General features: G+C 35.5%; 1 protein-coding gene across 1 annotated transcript in view; it reads left to right on the top strand.

Moving 5' to 3' along the window:
- The window catches only part of EYS (eyes shut homolog), a 1,685,417-nt gene that overhangs the window by 398,683 nt on the left and 1,264,374 nt on the right, over positions 1–22,360 (top strand). The window contains exon 12 of the mRNA XM_033867388.2: positions 16,649–16,770. Coding sequence (XP_033723279.1) covers positions 16,649–16,770 — 122 coding nt within the window. The remainder of the gene's footprint in view (positions 1–16,648; positions 16,771–22,360) is intronic.

Here is a 22,360-nt window from a genome sequence, read left to right as displayed (position 1 = left end):
CCTGTGCTCTGCAATGGGAGAGGCCACAACAGTGAGAGGCCTGCATAACCCCCCCCCCAAAAAAAAACAGAAAACACACAAAGAAGCATAAATATACACACTCACAAAAAAAGAAAATGGAAAAAAAATTAAATATATATATATATATAAAAGAAGAAATAAAGAGAGCAACAAATCAATAAACAAATATACCAGTGACAATAAGCTCTAAATACTAAACTGAGATAAACATAAAACTAGAAACAAATTAGATGAAGAAAGCAAACTCTAAGTCTACAGTTGCTCCCAAAGTCCACCGCCTCAATTTTGGGATGATTCGCTGTCTATTCAGGTAGTCCAGAGATGCAGGGTACATCAAGTTGATTGTGGAGATTTAATCTGCTCCTCTTGAGGTTGCTGGGGAAATTTCCCTTTCTCTTCTTTGTTCTCCCAGCTCCTGAGGTTCAGCTTTGGATCTGGCCCTGCCTCTGCATGTAGGTCACTCTCTGGCATCTGTTCTTTGCCCAGACAGGTGGGGATTAAAGGAGCAGCCGTTTAGGGGGCTCTGGCTCACTCAGGCTGGGGGGAGGGAGGGGTATGGAATGCGGGGCAAGCCTGCTGCAGCAGAGGCCATTGTGACATCACACCACCCTGAGGCACCCTGTGTGTTCTCTGGGAAGTTGTCCCTGGATCCCGGGACCCTGGCAGTGGCAGGCTGCACAGGATCCTGGGAGGGGAGGTGTGGATAGTGACCTGTGCTTGCACACGGGCTTCTTGGTAGCAGCATTAACATTTCATACCCATCTCTGGTATCCATGCTGATAGCTGTGGCTTGTACATGTCTCTGGAGCTTGTTTATGTGGTGCCTGAATGCTCTTTCCTCTTTCACCCCGAAACAATGGTCTCTTGCCTCTTAGGCAGGTCCAGACTTTTTCCTGGACTCCCTCTCGGCTAGCTGTGGTGTACTAGCCCCATTCAGGCTGTGTTCACGCAGCCAACCCTAGTCCTCTCCCAGGGATCTGACCTCCGAAACCCAAGCCTCACTTCGCAGCCCCCACCTGCCCCGGCGGGTGAGCAGACAAGCCTCTCAGGCTGGTGAGTGCTGGGTCGACACTGAACCTCTTTGCAGGAATCTGTCTGCTTTGCCCTCTGCACCCTTAATGCTGTGCTCCCCTCCGTGGCTCCGAAGCTTCCCCCCAGCCAATCCCAGTCTCTGCCAGTGAAGGGGCTTCCTAATGTGTGGAAACTTTTCCTCCTTCACAGCTCCCTCACAGAGGTGCATGTCCAATCCCTATTCTTTTGTCTCTGTTTTTCCTTTTTGTTTTTGCCCTACCCAGGTACGTGGAGAGTTTCTTGCCTTTTGGGAGGTCTGAGGTCTTCTGCCAGCATTCAGTAGGAGTTCTGTAGGAGTGGTTTCACATATAGATGTATTTTTGATGTATTTGTGGGGAGGAAGATGATCTCCATGTCTTACTCTTACACCATCTTGAAGGTCCCCCCCTGTTTTTCTTTTTATCTGCTTGAACACTTATCTCCATCAGACTACCAAATCTACATCATGTGCACTCACTGTGTATGTGCTGAAAGAAAGAATTCTTACTTTTTCTTTCTTGAATAGTTAATATTCTCTAAATTTATAATAGTTAAATAGATAAGAAGCCCAGATTCATATATCATGTATATCTTAATAGAGAAATCATCCAGATTTATACATTCATTAAGACCCATTTATTTAAAAGCAATTCACTTTCTCTGCTTCAGAGATTTTAGTAGGTATGATGCATGCCTTTCCCCATGTTGTTTTAAGTAGGTAACATGTAATTGCTTCATCTTTGACATTTGATGGTTTACATGTTTGATATAATAGATTTAAGAGAACTCAGTGCTCTTAAAATTTGCTATGGCCAAATATGTTTAACAAATGTATATTTTGTGGATGATGCACATTTATTTTCAATGTTATGATGGACATAAATATACTCTGTAAAGTCTACTGAATAATTTAATCTCTAAGATATTCAGAAAAATATTATTTCTTGGAATTAAACATGACAAAATTTCTCATAAATAGTAATTTTTTTTGCATACAAGAAGAGTTTTATTGTATAGGAGTAAGATATAGGAATTCATCTGTTTCTGTTCAATTCAATTTTAGGCTTTATCCTAAATTCACTGCCCTTAATCACCCTAGTTGTGCATTTATGCCATGAAATTGCTGAAATCATTTGACTGTTAATATTCAATGAATGCCTAGAGGTTTAGCTAACTTTTTTCAAGCTTATTTAAAGTCATTTCAGAGCACTCTCAAATAAGAGTGAATGTTTGTCCCTAGAACTTAATATCTGGGATATTTTTAAAAAGCCATGTATATATGCTGCTTGCATAGAATCACAAGAATTAAAAAAGTAATAATTTTCACCAGAGCCTATTATGCTCAACTGATGGGCAACACAGAGATTAAATATGAAACAAAAGTAGATTTTTTAATTTAAAATTATTAACATGAAAATACCTGAAATTCCTTAGATTAAAAAAAAAAAGCAGATTTGAGAAACATGAGGATGAGCACTGCGCTATGACTGAATTCACAACCTTGGGGCCTGGCGGCTGGGGTCAAAGGATGGCTCCCCTAAGAGTGGGGATAATAACACCTACTCACAGATTCCTTGTGAGGATAAAATGAGTCAGCAAATGTAAATCACCTAAAATAGTACATGGTCTGCTTTCAGGTCCAAGTGGTTTTCATTATTATGTTACCCAAATCCTGTGTCAGGGTTTGCCTTATACAGACTCATTAGTGAGTCAAAGCTCCCTAAACATACAAGCCCCAGAAATACTTCTATGACATTGTCATCTTTATTCTGTATTAATTTACTCTGAGTAGAAATTTACAGAAGCTACCAATTCACATTTATTTTCCAAAGTAAAATTAGTTTTTAAAATCTCATGACAAAACAAGCCCACTTGGGATATTAAAGTTTATGTTATAGACGAAGGCTGAGGGATGTGACAATAGGAGCCTCTTTTAGTCTCAGCCAGTATTGTTCTGTTTTTCAAACTTACCCTCACCAATTATTTTTACTTAAGATTGCTTAATTTATTGAATCACTGTGTCCCATATCTTAATCTGGAATCTAAATTTAAATTGCTTGTCCCAGGAAAAATATTCTTGAAAACTTTAATCCTGTCAGTGGTACTAGGATATGGGATTGGGAAAACGACAAGGCAAGGACCTAGCTGAACTATTAGAATGTGTTCCCTGATAAGTGCTACTGTTCTGCTTACAGAGCAAAGACTTTCTATTAATTTTAAGTGAATCGTATTTCCCACGTTGTGCAACATATCACAGCACTGGGATGCAAGGGGTTGTTGGGCCCAAGCTCACCTGCTCCTCATCAGACTAACAGCCAGCATCTTGAAGTTTGTATCCTGGGATCAAAATAAGCAGTACTGGGCTTCCCTGGTGGCGCAATGGTTGAGAGTCCGCCTGCCGACGCAGGGGACACGGGTTTCCCCAGTCCGGGAAGATCCCACGTGCCGTGGAGTGGCTAGGCCTGTGAGCCATGGCCACTGAGCCTGCGCGTCCGGAGCCTGTGCTCCGCAATGGGAGAGGCCACAGCAGTGAGAGGCCTGCATACAGAAAAAAAAAAAAGATTCCCTTCCATTTGGGATGACCTGAGACCAATCAAAGTATAGCAGGAATATCAGTTAAAATTATTAAAAAATGAAATATTATCCTTCTATAATTTAATAGCTTTATTGAGATATAATTCATATACCATGAAATTTACCTGTTTCATGTGAACAAATCAGCAGATTTTAGCATATTTACAGACATGAGCAACCATCACTGAAAACTAATATAAGAACACTTCATTGCCCCTAAAAGAGACCCTGTACCCATTAGCAGTCTGTCCTCATCTTCCTCCCTGGCCCCAAGCCTAGGCACCCACCAATCTGCTCTTCTCCTCTAGAGATTTGCTTATTCTGGACATTTACTATAAATGGAATTGTACAATATGTGATCTTTTGTAACTGGCTTCTTTCACTCAACATAATTACTGATAATGTAGGATTTATACCTGTAATTTTGCTATTTTTTCTATGTGTTTGATCTTTTCTTGTTCCAGTATCCTCAATTACTGTCTTCTCTTTGTATAAAATAGATATTTTCTAGTATACAATTTCGATTCCTGTGTTCATCCTCTTAACCACAGACTATATTGTGTGGATGGCTGAACTTTTTGTAAAATAGATGGAACAAAAAAATATATAACAGGACAAATGTAATGAAAGTGGTGGTGAGACTGGCTTAAGAGAGATGATGTTCAATTATATTTCTTTAGAAACACAAGTGATGAAGAAGGGGAAAGGGATATGAATATTTCATCCATGCTTCTATGGGGTATCTAGCTTCATAAAAATGTATTATAAAGGATTAAAAATATTCCTGTTAGACTGACATTATTATCAATGGATTTGTCTTAATCTAAAATTTACATTGTCTTAAAATAAAATCTTAAAAAAGCAAGACTTTCTTGCTTTGTCTCATATTGTCTTACATCTCTGTCATTTATTCTGTTCCTCAATCTGTATGCATTCAGATAATCTAATAAGCTTTCTTTTTTTATTTCCAGAATTAAAAATGATACACAAAAAGATATTTTTTTACCTGTGATTTTTTTAAAAAATAAAACTTAAGCTAAGATGGCAAAAAGAAAAAAAATACAATTTTTAAAAACAAACAAAAAAATCAGAACTAATAAATGACAAACATATGCATTCAGGGTGAAACAAAAATTTTTGTCAGGATGTGAGCAACAAAAGAAGCCTTGAATAGAAATTACCAGGTAGACTTTATTAAAGAAGAATTTCAGGAACTTACATCCTCAGTGGTGCAGTTTCAGTGAAGGATCAGAACGTGGTCTTTTAAAAAGCTTATAAACAAAAAAGCCTTATGCCTCATTGACATCAAAGCACATTGTTATTGGTTGACTTGTGTTCCCCCCAAATTCATGTATTAACATACTAACTCCCTAGTGACTTAGGATGTGACCTGATTTGGAAATAGAATTACTTCCTAAACAATTAGTTAAGATACTCTGAGGTTTTACTGGAGTATGGAAAGCCCTACTCCAATATTAATGGTGTGCTTATAAAAAGAGGAAATTTGGACATATGCTCATAGAGAGACGGACCTGTAAAGATGAAGGCAGACATCAGGTGATGCTTCTGTGAGCCTTCGAACACCAAAGATGGACAGCAGACCACCAGAAGCTGGGGGAGGCCTGGGACAGACTCCCCCTCACAGTCTCAGAAGCAACCAACCCTGCTGACACCTTGATCTTGGACTTCTTGCCTACAGAAATGTGAGAACAATAAATTTCTATTGTTTAAGCCACCCAGTTTCTCATACTTTGTTATGGTAGCCCTAGCAAATTCATGCACCCTGTATTATACATTTGTGGTAACATTGTAGATATTTTCAAATATGAGACAGTAGACATAAGTGGTCTCTTATTTCTAGCTTTAAGTAAAAGTCTCTTTTATTGAGACCCTCACAGCCAAAGACCACCAGAAACTCAACTGTAGTTGAACAGAGTTGAGTTTCTTGGCTCCACACAGTGGGGAAAGAGCATGCCATGGACCATTTGGGAGCATTTTAGTGCTAGGGTTTATTATGGCATTTGGGCTTGTGTTTAGTAAATTTGGAGATGGTTCCAGGAAGTTTGGTTTTTACTCTACATTGAGTGTTGTTAGAAGGTGGAGTATTTTTAAAATACTTAACTTGAAGATAGGAAGAACAGATCAGGCTAAAGCTGTAATTGGTTAAAGAAGCAGCAGAAGGACTTTCCTGGTTGTGCAGTGGTTAAGAATCTGCTTGCCAATGCAAGGGACAGAGGATCGAGCCCTGGTCCGGGAAGATCCCACATGCTGTGGAGCAACTAAGCCTGTGCACCACAACTATTGAGCCTGTGCTCTAGAGCCCGTGAGACACAACTACTGAAGCCCGTGAGCCTAGAGCCCATGCTCTGCAACAAGAGAGGCCACTGCAATGAGAAGCCCATGCACCGCAACCAAGAGTAGTCCCCGCTCGCCGCAACTAGAGAAAGCCTACACACAGCAATGAAGAACCAATGCGGCCAAAAATAAAAAATATAAATAAATAAATAAAAAATTAAAAATTATTTTAAAAAAAGAAGCAGCAGAAAAGGCAGGAAGGAGGAGTGTTGAACCATTTTGTGGTTGGACAATATTCTTGCTTTGTGATTGGACAGACATGGGCATGGAGGGATCTTATTTTCATCTCATGGACACAGAGAAACCTTGTCTGATCATGGTATTCCATGAAATGAGTTACCTTCAGCAGAATAGCACAGCCAGATTTTAGAGCCAGTTCAGCTCAGCTAGCCCCAGGAAGGGGCTGCTTTGTTCTCTCTCACTTTAATTACCCACAAAGTATTTTATTAATATCTATAGGAGATAAAATAATTTTGTTACATATTTAATAAGAAATTAAAAGACCATATCTAAACATGGATTTTAATATTTTATTCATTCTTACTTGAAAGTATGTTGTTTCTAAAGAATAATAAAAATTATCTGAAGAGAGTAAATTATAAAATTAAGCTGAAAATAATTGAATTGATACGTTTGAATTCAGCCTGAAGTGTCAACCTGTTTTCTTAAGTAAAAAATAAGATGAAATGAAAAAACTCAGGCAACAAAAGCAAAAATAAACAAGTGTACTTACCTCAAACTAAAAAGCTTCTGCACAGCAAAGAAAATATGCAGCATATGAAAAAGCAAGATACAGATTGGGAGAAAATAGTTTGTAAACCATGTATCTGAAAAGTTAGCATCCAAACTTTATAAGGAAGTTACACATTCATTAGCAAAAAAACAAACTATCCAATTAAAAATGGGAAAAGGAAGAGATGTTTTTCCAAAGAGGACATACAAGTGGCCAATAGGTATACATAAAAAGGTGTTTAATGTTACTAACCATCAGGGAAATGCAAATTAAAACTATAAGATATCACCCCACACCTGTTAAGGTGGTTGTTATCGAAAATAATAAAAAATAACCTGTTGGCAAGGATTTTGAGAAAATGGAACCTACCCTTGTACACTGTTGGTTGTAATGTAAATTGGCATATTTCCATTATGGAAAACAGTACGGAACTACCAAATGATCCAACAATCCTCTTCTGGGTACATAAGCAAGGGAAATGAAATCGGTACCTCAAAGAGATATCTGTACTCCCAGGTTCATTGCAGCATTATTCACAATAGCCAAGATATGGAAATAATCAAAGTGTCTGTGGAAAGATGGATGGATAAGGAAATTGTGGTTTGTATATGAATAATATTCAGCCTTAAAAAAAAAAGAAGGTAATCCAGCCATTTGCTACAACATGGATGAACCTTTCACATTATGCTAAGTGAAATAAGCCAGAGACAGAAAGGAAAACACTACATGATCTTGTTTATATATGGAATCTGAGAAGTAAGATACAAAAATTAGAGAGTAGAACAGTGGTTACTAGGGGCCCTAAGGTGGGGTAAATGTGGAGATGTTGGTCAAAGGGAACTAAGCTGTGGTTCTGTAGGATGAATGAATCTAGAGATCTATTATACAGCATGATGACTGTAGTTAGTAATACTCTAGATTTCTGGAGTTCTCATCACACACACACAAAATGATAACCTTGTGAGAAGATATGTTAATTAGATGATCACAGTAATCATTTCACTGTGAATACGTACATCAAATAATGTTGTACACCCTGAATATACACAATTTTATTATTGTTTTTTAAAAATTATAAATTCTCATATACAGTTATGATTTGTAAAATACATCTACATCATTTACTACGAGTAAATGAGGATTATGAGAGAAATCATATCTCCCATAAAAATCATGGCTCAGTGATCCTTGAACTGCATGAAATTTCTGGCTAATAGGTAACAGTAGCCGCCTTTGGGCATTTACAATGCACAACAAATACATTACCACCTAATATCCATCAAAGACATATAGTATGATCTAGCTTTTCTGTTTATTAAAAAGCGCTTTGGAATTTGGATAGTAGATTCATAATGGGTTTTAAGAGGATATAAAAAGTAATTCTTTAATATTTTGAGGTATGCTTCATTAGGCACTACTGTTTACTCAATCCATATATCACTTGCTCTCATTGCAGAGACAAAATTTATAATATCCAGTCTGATTCTTTCCAGTTTTTCTTGCAGATCGCAGAAGTTGGATGACTTCATTTCCATGTCATTTATCTTTATAGTGGATGACATTATGCCTTTATTACTGCCACACCTCCTATATGACTCCTATAGGACAGAAAAGTAGCCCCTAACCTATTATTTACTAACTTATAACATTGCCACATTTCTATAAATATCTGAATTCTGCTATCACTTTAAAATTTTAAACGTCAGTTTTCTTTAAGTTTATATAAATCATCATAAATTAAAATGCAAACTACTAGACTAATATGGACTCAGGCTTAACATCTTCACATTTTTATAAACATCTACATTCACTTAGACCTTTTAAAAATAGTGTTTTTCTTTAAGAAGTTTAACAACATCATAAAGAACTTGATACTGAAAATGATGCATATACTCAAATGTAACATACTAATTTGATTGATGCAAATTTCAGCCAGAGGAAAAATAGTTCAGTTAAATGCACATTACTACTAATAAAGCAATTTTAGTGGAAAGCTCAGCATTTATGATTTTGCAAATTGAAGGCATAGTTGTAAAAAGAAGCTAGTGAAAATAGGTTTTTAATTTTTCCTACCAATGACGTATGCAAATAAAATGTATATTATCTTGGTTTCTCAATTGTAAATTGTGTTAACAGCATATAGTTTTCAGGAAACAAAACCTCAGGGGAAAAATAAACATTATATATGTATTTACGTACAACTTGAAAATACAATGTGATTCTCAGTATAAAAAGGCCAAGGATACTTCATTACCACTATTTAAGGTCATTTTTAAGGTTTTAACAGCTTTTCAGTATGTACAGATCCAAGTCCTGTGGATCATAAAGCATTTTATGATCTTCTCTCAAATTACAGAGCTATCATTTCAAATTAGTGAAGTTCATTTAACACATCCTCATTTTTCTCACATATTCACTAACATTATCACATAATGACATTAACATCTTTGACACTGGGGTGCATTTTTACAATAATGATATATTGATCACTTTGTCAGAACTTAACTGGCAATTTTTACACCCTTGCATTAGTTTCCTTTGAGTGCTGTAACTAATTGTCACAAACCTACAACAGTACAAATTTTCTTTTTTATAGTTCTGGGGCCTGAAGTCTACAATAAGACGTTGGCAAGGCTGGGCTTCTCTGAAGACTTTCCTACCTTTTCAGGTTCTAGAGACTCCTTGAATTCCTTGGCTGAGATGCGTTCCTTTTATCAGCCCAACCTCTTGCTTTAATCATCCTATCTTTTTCTGTCTTTCAATTTCTTGCCTCTCCTTTGCAGTACCCTTGTGATTACTTTTGGGGCCCACCTGATAAACCAATATAATCTCACCATATCAAGATCTTTATTTTAACCACATCTGCAAATCCTTGCTTACCATATAAGGCAACATTCACAGGCTCCAGGAATTAAGGCCCGGATACCTTTGAGGGGAAGGCATTTTTCAGTTTACTACAGTACCCTTAATGGCACGTACAATAAAGTCTCTTAGTCAATGGCCTCTTATGATCAATGAAATACAGTAAAACTCATCTCCTTCCTTGCTTTGTTTTCCCTTGAGAACTATTTGATTTCAATTCCCTGGACTTCTCACCTCTGGTCTTCATCTCTTTGTAGAATGCCCTCCCTACCCCTCTATCTAGCCTTGATAATGTATGTCACTATTTTAGGACTCACTTTATTTTTTAAAAAATTTTATTGGAGTATAGTTGATTTACAATGTTGTGTTAGTTCCAGGTGTACAGCAAAGTGAATCAGTTATACATATACATATATCCACTCTTCTTTAGATTCTTTTCCATATAGGCCATTACAGAGTATTGAGTAGAGTTCACTGTGCTATACAGTAGGTCCTTATTAGTTATCTATTTATATATCGTAGTGTGTATATGTCGATCCCCATCTTCCAATCTATCTCTCCCCCCATTCTCACCCCTAGTAACCATAGTTTGCTTTCTACATCTGTGACTCTATTTCCGTTTTGTAGATAAGTTCATTTGTAGCCTTATTTTTAGCTTCCACATATAAGATATATCATATGATATTTGTCATTCTCTGTCTGACTTACTTCACTCAGTATGACAACCTCTAGGTGTATCCAATATTACCTCTTCAGGAAGCTTTCCAGTGTCACTTACAATGCCTTAGTTACCTTTATACGTGATTAGATTAGTTTTCTATGCTATATAACACGTTATCAGAAACTTAGCAGTTTAAAACAACTCACATTTATCATCTCACAACTTCTGCAGGTCAGAAGTCTGGGTGTGACTTAGCTGAGTTTCTGTTCCTGGTCCCGCAAGGCTGAGGTCAAATATTTGCCTGGGTTGTGAGCTGATCTGAGGCCCAGGTTCCTCTCCAAGCTCACTGGTTGTTGGTAGAACTTAGTTTCTTGTGGTTTTGAGGTCAGTTCTCTGGCCTCACTTTCTTACTGGCTGTTTACCTGAAGATTCTCAGCTCCTAGGAACCACAGGCTCTTCCCTGCCATGTGGCACTCTCCAAAACACAGTCTTCATTCTGCTCCTTCCAGGCAAGCAGGAGAATGAACGAACTTCTTTTCAAGTCTTAAAGTCTTTTAAAGTCTTACATGATTTGGTGGGACTTACCCAAGATAATCTCTCTCTTGATTAACTCCAACTTGTCTGATCAGTTGACAGTAATTATATCCACAAATCCCTTCCACAATATAATGTAATATAATCATTGGGGTGATGTTCCATCACATTGGCAAATCTCACCCAACTCAAAGGGAGAGGATTCTACAACCCAGGTACGCTAGGGGTGAGGATCTTGGGGGCTCTGTTAGGATTCTGATAGCACAGAATCACAGTCACCACTGTGACTCCTTAGCATGAGAAACTGACCACATGTACCCGTCATGACACTGCATTGATTTAAACCACTCATTGTTTATAACCCCAATATCTACCACACTTCTTGCCACATGGTAGGGACTCATTTAATATTTGTATAAGAAATAAATATACAAGTCAGCACGGCATTGAGGGTGCAGTGAACTCATGCTTATTCTGTAAAACAGATTCTTGTATGAGTATTTTCTCGAATATGAATATATTATTCTTCAGCACTTGAATGGATTATATGCATGAAATTATTTATGAAAGAGACAAGCTAAATTAACTTCCTACTAGCAAAGCAAAACACCTTTTCTCACAATTAAATATTTAGAAGTAGGTAATTAGAACAAAAGGGTGTGCATGAGAGCTTAAGGATAATTCATTTTTTCATGTGTTTCTGGCATATGTTTGTTCAATGTCATTTCTCTTATTTTACAAATAAATATACTTTCATTATTATAAAATCGTATCCAGAAATGTATCATTTGCAGTACACTTCAATCTTATCATAATGGTTTAAAGACAAAGAACAGGCTTTTTTCCTATTTGAATTCTCCATACTGCCTACCATAGCTCTTGCAAAAAATATCCACTTAATGTATTTTTTGTTGAAGGAAATCTTTATTTCTATGCTATTTGGAAGTAGTGTTGTATTTTTAGTTCTTTTTACCATCCTTGGAAACTTGAAATCCTTCTATTCAACTTGGTCCAGTTTCTATTGCTCTTATTTTTTGGACATTAACTATCATTTGGGGTTTTTCACTGTATATAGATCATTGTCTTCGGTAGTTTCTAGGGCCCTTTGGGACCACCATAGTTTTATCAATTGCCACTGTACTTTTAAACTTTGAAAACTTTATCCCATATCCCAATTCTCTGTATTATACCCTGATCCCTATAGTTGCAAAATTACTGATAAAAGCTGAGCAGTTAAAGGACATAATGATTACAGGACATTCTCTTCTCTGAGGTATTCAGCCAGGCATTTTTAGAACGTATATGTATACTTATATGCTACAATTTGGAGAATAAATGTTATTAATTAAATACTTTCCAAAAAGTTAATATCCACATATATTAACTATACCTGGAAAACTGACACCCAAATAATGATTTTGCTTTATGAACAATTTGATGATGTTTACGCCTCACTTTTTATTTCATCTGGATCCCCTTGGGTCAAGTCGGCTTATTTCTTATCTCCAAATACTTGTGTGCATTTCATCCAATGACAATCACTTTATCTCTCTATATTATCTGAGTAAAACTTAAAATTTAGTTTCAGGACTGATGTGTTGGTCTTAAGATTGAAGGCTTATTACAGTGACATTTTTTCATTGTTTATTTGTTTTGAGAGTAGCAAGAAATCTATCAAGCAAAACTTATAATGATTGCAACCTCCAGGGTACCAGAAATAAAACATAAGGAAGCATCAAATCATTAATAATGTACTTTCTTAATTGCAATGTCTTCAGAGAACATTATTGAACAAGAGGTGAGAAGTATGAAGAAACAAAATAGTATTTTAAAAATGCTGTCATTTAACATTGCTGCCTGCTGGTACTTTGTTAGATGAAGCATAGTAATCATAAATAACATTTCTTTCTTAAATTGTAATGTAGAGAAAGAGAGAGGATCACAATCATAATATGGAAGATAATTATGAGTCATTGCCTAGAGACTAAATTGGATGCATTTATGCAGAAATATGCCAGAGGGAACTTGTTCATTGGATATGCACTGACACTGATTCTTTCCTTTGAGTTTCTCATTGTGAATTTGGACCTTGTGAAACTAGTAATCCTTGTGAGAATGGATCTGTGTGTAGAGAGAAAATGGATCTGGAAGCATTTCCCCTTGGGTACCAGTGTCAGTGTGGGAGGGCTTTGCAGGTCCCCAGGGTGAGATCACTGTCAGTCCTGCTTGCATGGACCTGGTTATGACCTTGAACTCACTCAGCCACAGCCATTCTTATAGAGCAGTCAACTAAGACTCTCTCTGATGGAGGAATGGAATAGTTCAGGATGCAACCATGGCTATCTAGTGAAGGTTATCGGCCTTCAATATCAAAATGAGTGCCAATTATTTTCACAAAACACTCCAATTCTGACAAATTAATTTATATTTATGTGGGTCATAATGGTAACAAATGAGAAAATTTAATGAGATGTGACCTCTATGTTCTGGTGTGAGAATTAACCATTTTTCTTTGCTTTTTAATGGTAGATTTTTTTGAAGTATTTATGTGTAGGTACGGGAAAGCACTATTTACAATGATTTAAAATTATTTTAGCCCATCTATTACACACACACACATACTTCTTCCTACTGAAATATGTATTCCTGAAGGAATATAAATTTACAAAGGAAAAAGAAAGAGTTAGGAAGAAAAAAAGAAAAAATGGAAGGAAAGGGAAAAAAGAAATATTGAATGTTGGAACATGGATTATTCTGTGGAATAGCATGCCAATAATGGATAATTTTATTAGGACACAGGAAAATCAAGGCATAAAATAGCCCTGTGAAGTGGATATGGCTAACAGCCATGAGAGAGGAAAAAAAAAAATGAAAAAGAAAGAGACAGTGAGCTAGAAGGAGTTGGGAAAAAATGTCCATCTTATTTTGCCTTATTTAACCTCTTTTAAAATATATTTTTGCAATTTTTACATGATCCCTCACTAAATGAATAAATGGTTAAAATAAAGTAATGTATGAAAAAGCACATTTTGATAGAAAGGTATTTTGTTTTTAAATGGTATCATTTAAATGAAAGTGTGATTTTTAAATCAAATATCTGCAAATGCATGTCCTTAAGAAGTGTAATAATTTTTTTAATTGGGTGAAGAACCCCAGGTTTAAAATAACAGGTAGAGGTGGGGCCCTAGCAAACTGTAATATCTACATAGATATTAATATAGAATTAATTGTTCTAACACTGTGTCTTCTAAGCAAAATATATTTTGGGGTTGTGGGCCACCTCTTTGCTACTCCTGATTTAAACCAATATTACTGTCTTTTTTTTTTTTAGATTTTGGTACTTAAAAGATTGTGTTTTAAAATGTGTGAAATTCTCAGATTACCTTGAAATAATTCACTATTATCTTATTTCTGAGTTCAAACCCAAAGGCTTTTGGGGGTGTTGGGAATTGTTCTCAAATTTCTGGGGCTCACTAGAAATAAGGAAGGCATGGTTGTATGCCTGAGAGAGAGGTCAACAAATTTTTTAGATCTAGATAGCCCTAGTATCAGGGTAATATATGGTTATATATGGCCACTTCTTATATGTTCTGAGTGACATAAATATATATATAATTTTATAAGTCTCTGTAAATATTTTAATTCTTAATTTCTTATACTATAAGAAAATACAATTGCCAAATATGTTACATATAATACAATGCTACCTATTAAATTTTTGGAGATCATACATTATATACTATGGAAATGTGAATTTTGGATACCTGATATATTGATATATTTTATAATAGCATTATCCATAATATATTTTGGACAATGTCCAAGGAGATTTAACTACTAGAGAACTAAAACATTTATTAAAAATTATATCACACATGTAAGCTGATATCAGCATAAAACTATGACACTGTATTCTTAACACTTTCTCAAAAATAAAATAGCATGGGAAGCCAAAATTTTGAATTCACATTAGTAGTAGTATTTTTACATGACTATATATGAGAAACAATTATTAATATGTATATGTCAATTTATAAATCTCAAAAATTATGTGGTTATTCATCACATTGGCAGTACATTATTAAAATATTCACCTCTGTATTTTAACCACAAAGTTTTATGTTACCAGAAACTTTGACTCAGTATAACTAAAGTATGATGTTTCATGTTTAAGTATAGAATGAATAATACATACAGATTAATAGAAGTCTTATCTGATGAAAATTTCAATTCAAAATAGTAGTATGGAATATTTAGAAGCAAAGACTGATACAAATACAGTGACTGTATTTTCTGGTAAAAATAATAACAACAAAACAAGTCAATATGCTTAAAAAGTATTTTCTGATAAAATGGTGATTTATCACATAGTCCATAGTTAACAAATTAGACGTGAGAAAAACAATTTGTTTATTTGTTTTAAACTTTAAACAAATTATGTTTGTTTATTTTCCCTACGGTAACCAATTTAATTTTCTAGGTTCTCATTGGGCCCATAGCTCATTTCTTAGATTCCTAACCCAGAATAGTTAACATTCAGAAAGTAAACTCTGTCTTTCAGACCCTTTGTTAATTTCAATTTATCTTTTGCTGTAAGTTTTCTTATAAAAGAGTTTATCATTTATCTACATGGAGAACATCTGCATCTATGCTGACATTAATTTGACTCCAGCTGTTTGTTACTTGCCAATTTGCATCAGTATCCAACATGACTTATAATCATGAACATTTCAAAAAATATCATTATGACTCATGGTACTCCACAATGTCTTAATTACATATTGTATTGCATTTGGGTTTAATTTGTTAACATACCTAATGTCCTATATACAATATAAAGATACACCAACAGATACCATTTTATTTCATTAATTTATTTATAGCTATAGCTGTATATTTATTAATCATTTATTTTCAATGAGATGCTAAAAACTAGGTTTCTTGATTTAAAAAAGTAAAGTAAAAGAAAAGTAAAATCTTGTCTAAAGAGCTGTCAGCTCTGTCTCCCTTGACTCTGGTTGGTGGCCATGGGCTGTCTTGCTTTCCTTCAAGGCCACAGTTACATTTGTTGTGCAGAATCCTGGCTGCAGAAACCTAGAAGCCACACAGTGCATTGACAAAGCTGTTTCCACCCAGGACCTACTCGTTTAATGAGAGTAGGATCAGGAACAGGCATGCGGCACAGAGTCAGTGCGACTGCTTTGTGGGTCTCAGGAATGGTGGGGACCCAGGCACCAATCCCGCCTGCTGCAACCATGATCAAGCTGCCATCAGGTCCTTGAGATGCTTCAGAGACTGTTCTTTTTCCATCATTAATGGTAAAATAGAGGACAGATTCTGATCATTACTTTTAAAAGATTATGGTGAAATGTGAAAGCTCTTTTTAACTAAGGTTTAGTAGTTCTATTTCAACTTTCAGATCACTTTGCACTTTAAAGTACCTTGTCACACAAAGAACTTTATAAACCAGTTAACTTCCTGTTTATTAAACCTAAAACAATCTGGTAAAAGGTAATGATACAAAAGTGACCCATTTACCATAGGCATTGTTTACTGACAAAACAAAAGAGATAGAGAGAAAACGGGATATTTTCATTGTTGCTTTGCAAATTGTTACCATATATTCATCGTGATTGTTCTCATTTCAAATAATTCAAGTTTTTAAGTTAACAGAACTGAGCAAGATAATTATTTAGAAACTGTTGTAGAAAATTGTGTAATGGAGTACAAAATATAAAAATTCACACTTTCTTTGGTTAAAAGTGAAATGCATTCAGATGGATACAACATTCTTTAGGGTAATTAACATTATACCATGATTAAAGGAATGTTAAGAGTTTTCTTTCTGTTGCTTTCAGTGGTTGATGGCTTCTCCTGTTTATGCAGTCTCTGCTCTGCTGGTCTGAGGTGTAAACACGACTTTGATGACTGCATCCTAAATGCCCATGAGAACAATTCTACCTGCAAAGATCTGCGTCTGGTTAGTATCCATGAATATTATTAATATATCTGAATGTGGGCTAGCATAAATTAACCCTTACAGGTATAGCTGACATTTGCCTTTGTTGCATGTTGGTATGTGTATATATACATGTGCATACTTATAAAGATTAGAAAACAGAAACTCAAGCAATATTTTCTTAACCTAGTAGTAAAAGGATATTCTATTTACCACCATATATAGGTTAATGTAAATATTATAAAATGAGTAGTTTACTCTTTGGATTCACTACTCTTGGTGACATTGAGTTTGTGTAAGATTTCAGAAGTTATTCTAAAAATGCTGTTAATCTTATAGGAACCACTTTCATCTAACTCAAGGTATTGTATACACATATGTTATATATTTCATCGTCATTTATAATCTTGCATTCTATTTTGATTTCCATCGCTTGCTGTATCCCCATCATTTCCTTCATTCATCTGCGTTGGTGCTGTCCCTTCGGTACATATCCATTTGTCATCGCCTTTGTCACAAGCATGTGCCATTCTGCCTTAGACTGTGACACAGTTGGCAAATCAATGGGATCCCCTCTGGCCCTCTGGCTCCTCATTTTTCAGGAAGCCTGACATAAAAAAAAATGTCTACTCAAGGTGGATTCATGGACCTGCTTTAGAAAATATATGACAGGCAACACAAGTTAATGCTGTGACACCAGTGCAGGCTCAGAGCTGAGGCTGTAGCATCAGATCTGGCTTTCACAAAAGGACTACACTAGTTGAAGTTAGGAAAAAACGCTTTGAAAAACAAATCTGTTTTCATCCATATTTCAACTATCAGTGTACTGGCATTGTTTTAACAATAAAAAGATAATTTGTGGCTACTTGTTTCCTTGTACAAGGAAGGCAGACACCTAAATGAAGAATTATAACTAAGGTCTGGATAGCCGTGACCAGACGCATCGATGGCGCAGGGGTAGTCTAGCCACTGTTAGGCATGTGTGTGGTCCAGTTGCTTTGTTTTTGTTCATTCCAGATTCTTCGTCTAAGTCTTTCAATCCCATCCCACATTGGGGGGTTCCTGTAGGCCTGAGTTTGTCACCCTATGCTGGTCTCTGAGGTAAGAGTGGAATTCTTTCCAGGAAAAAGTTTCCTCACCTGCATATAGGATATGTAAAAGGTACATACCTCTTCTAGACCCTCTTACATCTGTATTTTAGATGTGTAATTGCAGTTGCTCTTTTCAGGCCCCAAGGAAGGGACAAGGTGCTGTCTAGTGATGAGTGACCTTTAAAGCAGCAGAGCTGAGAGACAGGAGATCATTGTTGAGCTCCTGACTGAACCCCCATGTGCCTGCCCAACCTTGGATCTAATTATGTGAGATCACTTATGATACATTTTTAAGTATAGCTTGAATCAAAGTTCCTTTGATTTGCAGGTAAATCATCTAATTTCTATAATGTGATTAAACTTTTAGTCTATGATTTCAGCCATAACTTCAGCAATAATAGAAGTTTATTATAGTAGAAAGAGCTTCATATCCATAATCATAAGATTGCATTTCTATACCTGACCTTGAGAGAAATTATCTGTGTGACACTAAGACAGCCTTTTGACAAGTCAGGGACTGCAACTTTAGGAGCTGCATCATATCCAAGAACAGAACTTCTAAGTAGAGTATTCTCTCATTTATCTATTTTATAAGTTGCCCATAAGAAGCTATTCAGACTAACTCTAGACAAGTATTAGTTTAAAATCTTGACTCATACTTCCAGAAATTGTTATAATATAATAAAGAAGAATAAGAATTAAAAAAAATTGGAACTCACAGAAACAGAGAATAAAATGGTAGTTATCAGAAATTGGGGGTTGGGGGAAATTATGAGATGCTAGTCAAAGGGTATAAGTCTTCAGTTATAAACTGAATAAGTTCTAGGGATCTAATGTGACTATAATCTAATAATGACTATAACTAATAATACTATGTGTATACTTAAAAGTTGCTAAGAGAGTATATCTTAAGCATTCTCATTACAATCACTAAAAAGGTAGTTATGTGAGGTGATCAATGTGTTAATTAACTTTACTGTGTTAATAATTTCACAATGTATACATATATCAAGCCATCACATTATATACTTCATTTGTCAATTATACTTCAATAAAGACCAGGGGCAGGGAAGAATAAAAAAGACCAGGGGCAGGGAAGAATAAAAAACAAGCAAACAAACAGAAAGCATCAGGATTGAAAAGGAAATAAAATTCTCAAACTACATAAAGTTTGCTATCATATTTTATTAATTGATTTAAATGTATTAGAATATACAAGGAGATCATTGAAATTACCTAATTCTTAACTATAATTTATATATCAATTATAAGAAGAAAAATACCATTGGATTGGTGATATCTTTCCAAGAGAAGATGTTATGGAGACAACAGATCGTTTAAAAAATGAAAGAATGTTCAAAGCATTTGATAGCTTTTAGATATTGTGTCTGGGCCCCAAGGTTACCCTCAGATTTGATAGGTGACTAGAAAGGCTCAGAAAAACTGATTTATTCTTGGTAAGAGATTATTACAGTGAAAACTTATAGATTAAAAATAGCAGAAGGAAAAGCAAAATGGCAAAGTCCAGGAGAAACCAGGCATAAGCTATCAGGTGTCATCTCCCAGTGGAGCTTGGTGGACAACACTTAATTCTCTGAGAAATGATGTGTGACAAGATGAATGAAGTGTCACCAACCAGGGAAGCTCACTCAAGCCTTGGTGTACAGGGTTTTAATTCAGGTCAGTCACAAGACATGGACTTCAGCTAACCATGCTCCACCTCCTGCACTGTTCAAATTGATACAGCTTGGACCAAAGCCCCAGGTTTAAAACAAAGCTTTCGTCATAAATCACATCATTAGCAAAACTATTGGGCCTAGCCCAAGGTGTCAGGTATCTAACACAACTGTTACCAGGCAGGATATTCCAAGGCCCAGAGGTTGTCTTCCAGGAGCCAGTAAAGGGCCTGCCCTTCATTTAGAATATATAAGGTTTGAGCACCCAAGCCTGCTAACTTAATTATTGCACCAATATTATGCTAAATATAGCATCTTTGTATAAGGAATAAAGAGTACATAATAGTATAATAATAAATTGAAACAAAATATCATTGCAAAGACACTAAGTCAGGCAAAAAGAGCTAAAAGTTCATAATTCTGAAATGAAACCTGGCTAAAGCAGACAACAGAAGTAATCAAAATAAAGCAAGATCCAAATTGAGTTTCATATTTTCTTTCTTTCACTGACTCATTAGTAAAGACAATTGTGAAATTCTCTTTGAAGCCTTTAAAGTGGAAGAGAAATAGAGTACATAGTTTCTACAAAATGTTTAATAATTGTAATAAACAGAAGGATGACTTTATTCAGTCTAAGGCACTCATACCTGACTATAAGAGTCAGCAGCCTACTTGTGGTGTGGCTGGAACTCCCCAAAGCAACCCAGGCAATGCCGTTGACATGAGGCGTGTTTCTTCTTTGAACTTGATATGGCTGTAGCTTCAAATGAACATTTTCAAATCTGCAGCATTTCCTTATGATTATATGTAGCATCATGAATGTGACTTTAGATAAAAAGCAGAAAATCAGAAGACTTTGAAACCAAGATGAGAAGTATTTGGTAACAACAAGACCATTTTCTTCTTTCCCTTTCTTTAAGGTTCAGTGAACCTACAAAAAACAGTTGGAGAAAAACAAGAAAATTTTGAATACATAGCACATAATAAGATACAAATGTTAAATTTGGGTAGAGTAAAATTTATTCCCTCATGTAACTTTCTTAGATTTGTATTTGAGAATGACTATTTCCTTATGCTTATTTAAATATGTATAATCAAATTATTCTAGCATTTTCCCTCTCATTTTAATTTCATTTCCTCTGTATCTTATATGAATAATGAATACTTAATTTTGATTACAGCAGGAGAAACAAAAATAGTGCAGTAGAACCAATATGTGGAAAGAAGAAAGATTTTGTTCATATACAACTATTTTAAAACTTAGGCATATTATATATACTGGCATATTACAGATGTAAATTTTCTCCCAAACAGTCAGGTGAAAAAAAACAAACTGAACTTACGTGTTTTCTAGTGAAAAATAAAATTGTCTCTACCTTCCCCACCATATGATTGCAAAACTCATGTCGGTCATTTGAGAGTTGCCCATGTCCTTCCTTTTGTTTTATAGAGTCGAAGCTGGGGTGGCAGAGTCAGCAGGGCAATAGCCCTGCTTTGCAGTTCATCTTGGCTGCCACTGAAATGCCCATTGTGTCATCCCCATGCCCTTTTCAAAAACAGATTAATCTGCCAAATGACTCTAATCCTTTCCTACCAAATCTGGCTCCTGGTACCATCTCTGCACCCCTGCACCCAAGTGCAGGATGCTTAGCTAATTAGAGACCAGGTCCCAGTTGCCCCTTCAGCAAATCTGTTGGAACCACTAAAATGTTCTGCTCTCTCTCAAGGATTGCAAACCCTCCATCAGAGTGGAATCGGTCCAACTGCTCTATGTCCAGACACAAAACCTTCATTTTTTGCTACCCTCCCTCTCCATGAAGATTTGCTTTAATCTCATTTGATGGAAATTAACACCAAGACTCTGACTCAGTGTCAGCGCTTGGAACTCCAGAATCGTCAGAACACAAAGAACTGCCTAAATACTCCTTAATGGAGCAAAGAAAAATTCCAATTTTGTAGCCAAAGAAGATAGTTACACATTTCATTATCAAAAATTGCTCTGTTATATAGGAGTATGAAAAAATTTGTCAAGTGTCAAATGTTCTAGCTCTCATGAGCCATCTTTACTATGGCTATGTTGTATATTAATATTGTTTTTAAGTCATAGTTCCTATAAAATATCGCCTAAATTATTAAACTTCCAAATAATGAGGTTTTTTCTTGTTCATTTTTAAACTTTATTAGGTTAAATATCTTGCAAGTTTTTGGTAATTTAAAGAGTAAAGAGGAAGTTTGGAGATTGTTTAGCTTTGACATGTATTTGTTCTATGATTTACCACAAGCCACTTAACTTATTAGATCCATAAAATTAAGAAGTATTAGAACATTCCTCAAATTCACTATATATGGAAACAAATTTAAAGGCAATATAGTTCTCCATTTTATTTAAGTATCAGAATATATATAAGCAAGTATCTATTACTGGACTTTTTAGTTGGGTTATCAGTTTCTTCAATCAAATGACAGAATTGGACTCAATTGTTCTTAACCAGGGAACAATTGCTTAAAATTCTGATTCAGCTGCTGAATCCAGACACCTGGATAATTTGTGATTCCTTGTGATTTTGAGAATCACAAGGAATCACAAATTATCGAGAATCACTAGACTAGATATCCAGATGGCACTTTCCAGCTCTAAACTTTTCTGGTATTTGGGGTGGAGTACAGAGGTTACTATTTCATGTGTACTGATAACTCACAGTTTAGCACCTTATATGAGCAATAAAGGACAGTCTGAAAAAAAACGAGAGATTTATCCCCTGTGTTTTTAGCAGCATATTTCATTGCATCTTACATTTAATGTATGATTTCTCTTTTGGATTATTCCATCTGTTTCAGTGCTTT

This window comes from Tursiops truncatus, chromosome 12 (assembly GCF_011762595.2).
Source record: "Tursiops truncatus isolate mTurTru1 chromosome 12, mTurTru1.mat.Y, whole genome shotgun sequence".
In the NCBI taxonomy this organism is placed as follows: domain Eukaryota; kingdom Metazoa; phylum Chordata; class Mammalia; order Artiodactyla; family Delphinidae; genus Tursiops; species Tursiops truncatus.
Note: the sequence above shows the minus strand (reverse complement) of the source record. Positions and strands in the feature narration are given on the sequence as shown.